General features: G+C 40.7%; 1 protein-coding gene across 1 annotated transcript; it reads left to right on the top strand.

Annotated features, from left to right (window-relative positions):
• The first annotated feature begins 803 nt into the window (after positions 1-803).
• Positions 804-10,568, top strand: LOC130602680 (hyaluronidase-1-like). Its single transcript, XM_057415815.1, has 3 exons — positions 804-1,721; positions 8,829-8,918; positions 9,946-10,568. The coding sequence occupies exons 1-3, from the start codon at positions 804-806 to the stop codon at positions 10,372-10,374; spliced, it is 1,437 nt and encodes a 478-aa protein (XP_057271798.1). The 3' UTR covers positions 10,375-10,568.
• The last annotated feature ends 467 nt before the right edge of the window (positions 10,569-11,035 follow it).

The following is an 11,035-nucleotide window of genomic DNA, read 5'->3' as shown; positions in this document are numbered from 1 at the left end:
ATTGTTTCTCTTTAATATACTGATATTTAATTTGCTTTCAGTATAATCAGTAGCTTAAACCATTAAGTCATTAATAGTATCACCCTCTTAGCCTGAAGACTGGTTATCACTATTGCATTTATTCATTTAGAAAAAGAAAATTAAATTCAAGTGTAGGTAGCAATACAGTTTGGGTTGGTTTTTTTTTCAGATATGCTGAAAATTGCAGCATTTCTGAGTTCCCGATTAATTTGTGTGAGTTACAAGTGTCTGACTTTTGTTTAAATTACTTTTCCTATTGTGACCATTAGCATATACAGATATTAAAGAAGGCATTAGCCCCACTGTAACAACATTCTAGGCAAGTCTAGACTGTAGCAGACCGGTAGCTTGGAAGCTTGAAGTTTCAAATGATCAGCACATTCATCTTCATATTGTTTTTTTTAAGTTATTCTTTCATTAGCTATTTTTTTTATACACATCAGGGAGCAAATAAGCGTTAAGGAAAGGTCTGAATCAGCTGTGGGAGATGTCTGGATGAGAGGGAAAGACATAAAAAAGCTGAGCATCAGAACAGACTTCCAGACAGTGAAGTCGATGAAAAAGTCTTTGACAGCATTTGATAATAGGCTTAATTCTTACAAGACTACAGTTTTGCACTTTTCTCTGTGCTGGGTATAATGCTAACATAAGCAGATCAAACCAAAAGACATCCCTTTGCCATCCTATCTGCCTCCAGGGTGGCTACTGCCCTTCTAACATGTCTTGTTTGATTTTTCTTTTCAAAGACACACCATAACAGTTTCCCAGAACAGCCCCATGCCATGGATGCTTGGGTCAGATGGTTAGCAGTGTCAGTGCTGCTCGCTATGATTGATGCTCAGCTGCCGAAGCCGGCACGGGCCCCTCTGGTTCTGCACAAGCCTTTCATGGTTGTTTGGAACGCGCCGACCGAGCAGTGCAGGCTGCGGTACAAGGTGGACCTGGATCTCAGTATTTTTGACATTGTATCCAACACCAATGAGACTCTGAGTGGATCCAATGTGACAATCTTCTATCACACGCATCTGGGATACTATCCCTATTACTCAGATAATGGAGATCCTGTCAATGGAGGGGTGCCCCAGAATGAAAGTCTTATCAAACACCTCAATAAAGCAAAGTCTGACATTGACTACTGCATACCCATGAAGAAATTCCAGGGACTTGCAGTCATTGACTGGGAAAACTGGAGGCCCCAGTGGGATAGGAACTGGGGCAACAAAAGCATATATAGAAATAAGTCTCTTGAGATGGTTAGGAGACGGCATCCTCAGTGGTCAGAGGACAGAATTAGGAAAGTGGCTAAAGAGGAATTTGAAGATGCTGGCAAGAGTTTCATGAACAACACCATCCTTCTGGCTGAGCACATGAGACCAAATGGTTTGTGGGGTTACTACCTTTACCCAGACTGCTACAATTACGATTACAAAGAACACCCTCAAACATACACAGGGAAATGCCCAGCCATTGAGTCTGAGCGCAATGACCTCCTGCTCTGGCTGTGGAAGGAAAGCACTGCTCTCTACCCTTCTATATACCTGGATTATATACTGAAGTCAAGTCCAAACGCACTAAAATTTGTTCACTATCGGGTTAAGGAGGCAATACGTGTTGCCTCAATGGCTAGAAAAGACTATGTTTTGCCTGTGTTTGTTTACTCCAGACCATTTTATGCCTATACTTTTCATGTTTTAACAGAGGTAAGCAGACAATTTTAGAAATGTAGAGAGTAGAAAAAGCCTCTTAGAAAAAATACTTGCTAAAATTTTTTCTTCTATAACAACACTTACTGTTTTTCACATTTAAGGTGGACCCTCTAAAAAGAAGTACTGTACAATCTCTACACCTTTCAAGAGTTAATACTGCAGTGCTTTGGTCTACTTCTGTAGGATAACATCATATATTTTTAATGAGGGTAATTTAGAAAGAAAGTACAAATAAACCATTTCCTTAAGGAAGTAATTCATTCCAATATTTTAATTCTTCAGGACAGCTTGTGAAATGAACTTGACAAATTTTCGTGAAGTTTAAAACTAATTAGTGTAATGGAAAGATAAACTTTCATAAGAAAGGAGCCTCAGGACTTTTTTGTTTATCTGAACATAAATTCATTCAGTATAGAAATATACTGAATAGTATATTCAAGTGTAGTCAAGTACAGTAGTCTGGCCTGGAGTTCCTAACTCCTGCATGGTAAGCGTTGGCCATCTCTCTTTTCAGAGGTACAACATGTTCAAATATCTTCACGATCCAACATTTAGTGCTAACACTGCGGAGTTCATTTAATAAAGAAACCAAGTTTTTGAGTCATGCAATGTTCCTTCAACTAATGACCAAGTGCAATAAATATACACTGTTCACAACATTGATAGTAAAAATACATGCTTACAAACCCCAGACTTTCTGGATGTGTAATGATTGTGGCTCTGCCTGTTTATGCACATAATAGAGAGGCACAGATGCTTATTAATTTCCGAAGTTCCAAAAGTTTTACTTTGATCTCTATCAATTCCCTAAGAGGGGAAGGAATCTGGGGCAGACTCTTTGACAGCTCAGGGCATCTGGGGGTGCTCCTTCCCTTTGGTTTATGGAGAGCTGTGTGAGAGCTTGCTTCTGTGGCTGATAGAGACAAGTTCTTGACTCAAACCAGAACAGCCAGAGGGAGAGAAGAGTTAAGGGAAAAAGCAAGTCAGTCCAGCAAACCCCAGGCTGCACATGGCTTCAGCCTGGAGCTGGAGCTGGGGAGGTGCAGTGGAGCCCTAGCAACCTGAGAAGAGTTTCAGGCTGCCCCCAGGAACCAAATGGTGCACAGAAGCAATCATGAATTCAGTCTGCCTCATTTTTGAGCAACTGGGAACTCTTTGGAGCTATTTTCTGTGTGATATGGAAACTACACGTCCTAACTGACTCAGAAAACATGGGATTTCAAATCAGCAAGGTTGCTGCTGAAGGCAAGGAGCCACTGGGGTCAGTACAGGCAGGATTTCACCCAGAACACCTTCACTGAAGAACCTAGGCTGTGAAATAATTAAGCACTCTTCAACTGCAGTCTGTAATAGTACATTTTTATAATATAAAATAGTCTTTTGATTGACACAAAAATACCACAGACATTACTGAGAGGTATGAAAACTAATATGCTGTTACCAGTTATGCTCAAGTTCAAAATCTGTGGTGGTATAAAGTTATTGTTTTACCTAAAGCTATTTTCTGAACAGTACAGCAGCAATATGACATTCCTCCTATGTTATACTTTCTAACTCACTGGCCCGTTTTTCAATTGCATGTAGCCATTTACTTTTGGATGCTTTAAAGATCACTTTACAACTCTGCAGCCAAGGAAGATGCCTGTGTAGCCAGAGAAACACCTTTGGGTTATACTCTACTACATATTTTCTAATAAGGACAGAACCCAGCTCTGCAGTCAGCCATGGGTCAGGGCTTGACATGTCTCCAGGCTATGTGTGAACAGCTCGGGGACTGACAGGAACTTTCGGGGTTGCACTTCAGAAAACTCTAAATAGGAATGATAGGAAAATAATGTTCTTGGTTTCCTTCATATCCCTGAAGCCATCAAGGTCTTTTAAATACCAGTTTGTGTGTTCAGATTTTAGACTAGACTGGAGCTTCTCATTTGATCTATGACATGCCCACAAGTGATGCTCACAGACCTACAGACAAGGCATGAAAACTCTGAGCTCCAGCAATGATGTGCATGAATGTTGCAAGGAAAGGAGACAGTGCGGTAAAATAACATCCAGGCTTAATGGCCATATTAAAACTGGGATAGCAGGATAAAAGATACCTGAGCTCTGACAGGGACTGCGTCAGGAGAACTGCTGCCCTGCTCCATCAAGTTCCATCAGAGCTGTGATATTCTGGTGCAACAGAAATAATTCCTGGCACATTCAAGCTTTGTGTATGAGCTCTTCTGGACAAAACATGAAATACACTGAATATCACAGCGGAAGAATATAGAATGGTTGTGAGTCAAAGTCACTGAGGGAGAGACACTGGTCTAGCAGACCTCCAGAAAGACGTAAGACCCAGGTCCTAAGCAGATGCTGTAGTTATGTGTGCTGTACCTTTCACCCTGCCTGCACCTGGAAATCAGGTGAGTTGAGTATAAGGTGTCTGAGAAATTCGTTCTGCTTTTTTTCTGGGAAACAATTCATAAATTCTGAATTGGGATCCTGATCATTATGAACTACCTAGAAGCAGTTTGCCATCTGTAGAGTATTTAGAAACTATCTGCCTTGACAATCCACTTAAGTGTGTGGGAGAGGGAAGATAATACAGTAACATCTGTGCTTCCTGAGTAGATGGCTGAAGTCATTAATAGAGCAGGATGACAACTCACAAATGGTGAATAATGAATAACAGTTCTCTCGTTCACCTACAGATAGTGTTCTCCGATTAACAGGTGTGCATGTGTACAGAGGCCATTCCCTGCGACCGCCCTAGGCTTGTGCAGCCATTCCTGAATACAGAAAAATCACATCTGTAACTAAGACTGGTCAAAATTTAAAGGAAAGATTACAGATTTATTTATCTTTCCTCAGCATGCAGGTAGAACTGACTGTCCTGCTTCCTCTAAGGCTCTAAAACTGAAATGTCTTAGTGCACCTCCTATTTTTTTACTGTCTGATGCAGTCAGTTGGCTGATCAGAATATGGAGAAGCACTGATAGAAACTAAAGCTTCTTTCTCCCTGCCAAATCAACTCTCTGCTTGGAGATAGCCCAGCATAATCTTGAGGATCTTTGGTTGTTGCATACTGCCCCCAAAAGCTTGAACGAGAATGAGCATCAGAAGGGAAGAGGCTTTGTTGACTTGTTTATCACTTGGAGAAATATCAGACACTTCAGTAGCAGCTGACCCATAAAATTGCCTCCCCAGGACAGTACTCTAACATGGATGGATGAAGGTCTGGTACAAGGAGTGAAATAGGATTCTCCACCTAGAAAAATGTCAAGATGCTCATATTTAAAATGATAGCTAACATTTTTTAAACTTGCATGTATTCTTCCGTATGAGGTACTTCTTAATCTCAGACAGAAGAGCTGTGCCAATGAGCTCCCACTAATGCCAAGCTGTGCTGCATGATAAGCGGTGCTAGGTTCAATCCCAAAATCAGGACTGCTGTGTCTGAGGCTGCTGGTAGAACTCGTGTGCCTCTCTTGGGGCTTCACAGTGGTACCTCCCTATCTCTGCTCCCACTCTCATCCATTATGAGAGGCACATAGCTTTCCTTTCCTAAAAATACACAAATGTGGGTGAAACTTTCATTTTCTAACCCTGTCTGTGGCAGGGGAGGGTGGTGGTGGTGTCACCCTTTTTGGGTGACTGCTGCCCACATCTGGTGTGGGAGCTCTTGGCTCCGTTCTCTTCCCAGGCTCGTCAGGATGAATCCAGCACCCAGTGTTAGACACCAGGAAAGAGTTAAGAAATCACCAGACCAAAAGTAACAAGTGTATGAGAAAGCAAAAATAAAGAATTTGGTGCAACCTCCTGTTTATAGATTATTCAGAGAAAAGCCTTTCTGTGATAATGGCTTTTGAGGTACCGAATGAGAGTCACTCATTCAGTAAAAGACATAACCAGGTCTAGAAGTTACAGTCAGAATTCTTACTTCTTTCCTTTTGGGCAAGTTACCTAATGTTGTGGTTTAAAACCAGTCAGAGGGCTTGTTCACTCACTCCCCTCTGCTTCTTGCTCTCCCCCTACTCCTGGAGGGATGGAGAGGAGAATCGAAAAGAATGCAACTCCCACAGGTTAAAATAAGAACAGTTTAGTAACTAAGGTATAACACAAATCACTGCTGCTACCACCAATAATAATAATGATAAAGGAAATAACAAGGGAAGAGCATACAGCGCCTCACCACCAGATGACTGATAACTTGCCCCCTCAGCCCGACCAAGCACTGACTGATACCTCCTCCAACCCTGCAGTCTACCAGCCCTTCCGGGTAACTCTCTGTTACCTCCTGGACATGATGTGCTGTGTTATGGAATACCTCTTTGGTCAGTTTGGGTCAGGTGTCCTGTCTCTGCTTCCTCCCGGCTTCCCCTCCTCCCTGGCAGAGCATGAGGTTCACAAAGTCCTTGGCCAAACCAAAACATCATTGTTATCAGCTCTGTTCCCAAGCTGAAAGTCAAAACACAGCACTGCACCAGCTACCAAGGAGGAGAAAAATGACTGCTACTGCTGAACCCAGGACACCTAATTATTAAGCTGAATTCATCATAAGTTGCATTCAGGTTCCCTTTTGTTTCTTTTGCTCTCCACTAAACCTGTATTGAATTGGAGTAAAGTTAAATGGAATCAGAAAAAGAAACGGCACCCCTCTGAACACTGTGTAACCTCACTGTGAGTGTAACCCATGCTGGAGGGTTAGCTGGAAATGATGTACCTTTTAAACATAGGAGAAGAAAGAAAAATTCAGCCCATGTCTTTCTAATTCTCTTTCCTCCTGTGGAAGACTCTTAGCACTCAGCCTTTGTCTTAAAGGATACAAAAAGTAGAAATGTAAGGTGAAAGAAAAGTGTTTATATGAGGGCTCGTACAATTTTTGTTTTTCAGTGAGCTCCTGTTCTTACCAGCATCAACACCTGTGTAGGTGCTACAAGAATCGTTTAAGCATCCCTAGGGGAACATGAATTCCAATCAAATGCCAGATTTTGGCCTTAACCTGAGAAAAGTGCTGAGTTTCTCAGCATTGGCAAAGTGGTGATTCAAGGTGTGGGATGAAAGTGGAAGTGTAGGTGTCTTGAGAGCTTCAGTTGTGAAATTACCAGTACCACTGGGCTTCACACACTCAGAGGACTAGGTGAACTTTAAGTGTCATGCTCTTTTTTGATTATTTTATATCCATATGAATTAGACATGAAGTGCTGAAATTCCTTTGTGGATCTCAGTCTAAACTATTTCTAGAAAGTAACAAAAGAAAGAGGTGGAACATGAGGGCATAAAAACTGGATTTACTGACTTAGGTCAAGCACCCTAACTCTTATAGCATATTGCTTACTTATAAAATCTTTATTTTGGGGCTTGCTCAGGTCTTAGCTCATACATCGGTGCTAAATATCTATTGATTATTTATTTTGTCTGTCTGAAAAGGTTTCATTAATTTGTTACTGAGATATGAACCATGTTAGTGCTAAATCATTCAACCATCATGTGACAAATGTAGAATCACAGATCAGCCTTTGTATCTGGGTAATCTTCATAAAATGCTTACAGATGAGGAAAGCCTGAGGATCCTCATTACCAAGAGGTCAGGCTGTATTTCTCATTCTCTTAGCATTTAATATTTTGATCCTTAATTCAAATTTTTTTTTTAATTGATAAATTAAATTCCCATAGGAAAAAACCCTCACACATAAAAGTAACACCTGCAGCCCTCACCACTATCCTTTTATAAAACTAACATCAGACTGTATACTTCTAAGAGTAATGACATTCTCTAAAAATCAGCTTGGATGATCAGCAGCAACATGAATTTCAGGCAAGGCCAATTATAGCACTCTGAATCTTACACTAAGAGCCAAGAGGGAAGCTCTGCTTTTTCATACTTCTGCAAGTTTTGGGGTACTGGTTTCTCCAACCTTTAGTTGAGGGTCAAGTGTCCAGGGTCATTTTTTATCTCTCAGGCCATAAATGCTTCAGGAATGGGGACTCCTTAACTATGCACTGGAAAAACAACAGGCCCACTTACATAGTGAAATAAATTATTTAGTAGTAATTAACAATAATAACATGGGTCTTCCACTTTGCCATTTTGCATTTCTGATCTGCCAGCACCAAACTGTGATAATTTGTCTGGTCTTTTGGATTGTATTCTTCTAAAAACAGGTAAAAAGACTATATCAAAGACCATCAGTATCTTTTTAAAGGAAGTTGCTCTTTCTTCATCAAATACTGTAATATCTGTCATTACAAACACTGATCAGGAACTACTTTGTTATCACTACTTGTAGACAGAAATGGTTTTGGATGTAATTGATCACGCTTTGAAATTTGAGGGTGGAAGAAGATCCTTCCACCATATTTTCTGAGACTTAATTGCATTTCTCTAGACACAACAGTCACAGTCTCGTGGAATGTCTTTAAGACACTTATAAGGTATGTTGCTAGGTTGTTGGCAAGGCACCAGTGACTCCTGTTCTACACAGTCTGTAGCTGGTAAAGCTGTGTTACTGCTATTGTTACAACTCCACTGCTTATTGGTGCAGCTCTAAAACTGGACATGGTTAAGTCAGTGTGCAAGTATTGGCACTGTGTAGCACTGGAAGAGGCTTATTTTTCAAATATATGTTTCCTGGAATAATGGCATTCATGCTGGTAGTAACAGCAGCTCTTTAACTCTATCGGTATGGCTAAAGCAGCAGAAGTTAGACTCCTGCCTAGAGCCTATCAACTGCAACTAGACGCTATAAGGGTACTCCAATGATGTGTGATCATACTTGTCATCATTTGCCAAAAATGGTGCCTATGTAGGTATGGCAATCATTCAAAGGCTGGTAGACAAAATAGATCATTAAATTCTTACTCCACCAGGTTTGTTGGAGGACCCCTTGTGAATAATTATTTACTAGTCACATTCATGAATGCAACCTATGCAAACCTGTGAGACACACAGAGGAGCTCGCTAAACTAAATAGTGATTTTATTGTGAAGAATATACCACACGACCAATGTCTCCTCATGGTGGGGTGGGAACTGATACCCATATCCTTGTTCATTTTTACTTTTATTTTTGTATCTTTGGTTTTCTGATGTCCGGTTTTGGCCTTTTTTTTTCAGAGGGATCTGGTAAATACCATTGGTGAAAGTGCAGCTTTGGGAGCAGCTGGAGTTGTTCTCTGGGGCAGTATGCAATACGCCAGCTCAAAGGTAGGTCTGTATCAGTTTATTAGTATTTAGGAATCACCTCAATACCTCTTCCCTGCCACCATGCACACCACAGCACCTACCTATCTTTATTAAAGTCATCAGCTGAGGATCATGGTTTAGTGCTACCTTCAGGTCTCATTAGTCCTATACTTTTGTCAGACTGAGAAATCCCATTGCTTCAGAGAACATTGCTTTGGGCAGGTCATTTGTAGCATCATGGAATAACGAGTCCAGGTTAGAGGAAAGACATATTTTGAAACAATAACATATGAACATAAGCACAGTTTGTTTTACCTTGTTCTGCAAGGACTATCTCCTCCTCCCAGGTTCTTCAAGCTTTCATAAATAATCCTTCTTGAAGTGATGGAGGTGGCAGGAGGCTGCACTGGGGTTCTGCAGAAGAAACGACAGACAAGCCCCTGCTTCTAAACCTGGGCTGGGCTTTGGTGCCTACTCCACTTTTCATGCAGTCTGCTCTCTTCCTGCTGGAGTCCCTGGAAAAGCACTGCTGACTTGGGCAGAACAAGGGGAAAATATGAACTGGGACTTTGTAGCTGCAATTGCAGCAACTTCTGTGTTGGTTTCTGAAAATGCCGTGGCTCCTTGTAAACTGAAGGAGTTGGAGAGATGAACACCAAAGTGGTGGTTCTATATGTGCTTTAAAACCTATTGGTCCCAGGCACTGTTCCTTGTTAGCAATTACCAGAAATCTCTACTTAAGGAATTAAGTAGTCTCAGATTAGCATATAAACTCTCTTTCTGCTTACTAGGACTCCTCCCTAGTCTAATATTGGATGTTTCTACCAAGCATCCAAGTAGACAAGGTAGTAAAGGTTAATACTTTACTTTGTTAATCTTACCCATGGAAGTAAGCTTGTTTAAACTCCAGTACATAAATCCAACGAGATTTATCTCAACAGGTTACTTTAGCCAAGAACAGTTTTTTACTAGCATCTTCTTAAATATAATAAATTTGGACATAATGCTAGCTACTGAGAAATGTGTCATGGTCTTTTATTATCTACAGGAGAGCTGTTCAACTGTGAAACGGTACATTGATGGACCCTTAGGACATTATGTTATTAATGTGACATCAGCAGCCAAACTCTGTAGCAAAGTCCTTTGCAAGAAGAATGGAAGATGTATCCGCAAAACCAGTGAATCTTCTGCTTACCTCCATTTGTCACCCACTAATTTCAAGATCCAAGCCCGTCACTCAGAGAGAGGCCTCAAGTTTCAGGTGACTGGTGAACCCAGCCTGGAGAGTATTGAAGCCATGAGGCAGAGATTTATCTGCCAGTGTTACCAGGGCTGGACAGGAATATTTTGTGAACTGCCTGAACAAAGGCTAATGGAACGGTGGGTTCACATTGTGTTCAGTAGATCAAGAAAACAAAAGCCTTATGTCTTCCTCTTAGCCGTCATGCAGCTTATTCTGCTCTGTACCACACACTAGTCTTCTGAGGCAGTGCAAGGAAATAAGAAATGGTGCCACTAAGGGTTCTGTTTCTTAGCCAATTTTTATTGCATGGGGAAAAGGCATTGTTGATTAAACAGTTATTGCTGTTTTCATCATCTGCCATTCCTGAAATTGCTTCAGACATTAAGCATTTTGAAAGCAGCCCCCTCTTTTTTACTAGCTCCTTTACTTTTAACTCATGTTTTACTCATATGTTCAATAGAGAAAGCTTCTGCTCTGGCAGTGAAAGCTTTACATCAGTAAAAAAGTTAAATAAAATATTAAAGTTGAGAAAAACTGACAGTTGTTAAGAACTCTTCCTTTAAACTAAAGCTAGGATGTTTTACCTTTACGAATACTTTTTGATTGTATACATTCTACTTTAGATCTTTTATTCAGTTCAGAGTTTGCTAAACTTCAAGGGGAACTTACACATACTTTAGTGTACTGAGAGCATAGAAATTATTAGCCCAGTTTTGCTAAGTACTTGTCACCAGTGTAGGTCTGTATTCAAACTGGATGCTCCTGATTTGTATTATGGTGTCCTGTGTTCTGAAACAAGAAGCAATGTGAAAATGCTGTAATGCTCATGCACTGTGTCAGTGAAATGTGTTTTTAAAATGTTGTGTGTCACTTTTTACAGTGTTTGCATTATTTC

Source organism: Pezoporus wallicus, unplaced genomic scaffold (genome assembly GCF_028554395.1).
Source record: "Pezoporus wallicus isolate ANWC-B61680 ecotype Strahan unplaced genomic scaffold, APGP_CSIRO_Pwel_v1 contig_6966, whole genome shotgun sequence".
Classification (NCBI taxonomy): Eukaryota; Metazoa; Chordata; class Aves; order Psittaciformes; family Psittacidae; genus Pezoporus; species Pezoporus wallicus.
The sequence above is the reverse complement of the archived record's forward strand: the minus strand, read 5'-3'. Positions and strand labels throughout refer to the sequence as shown.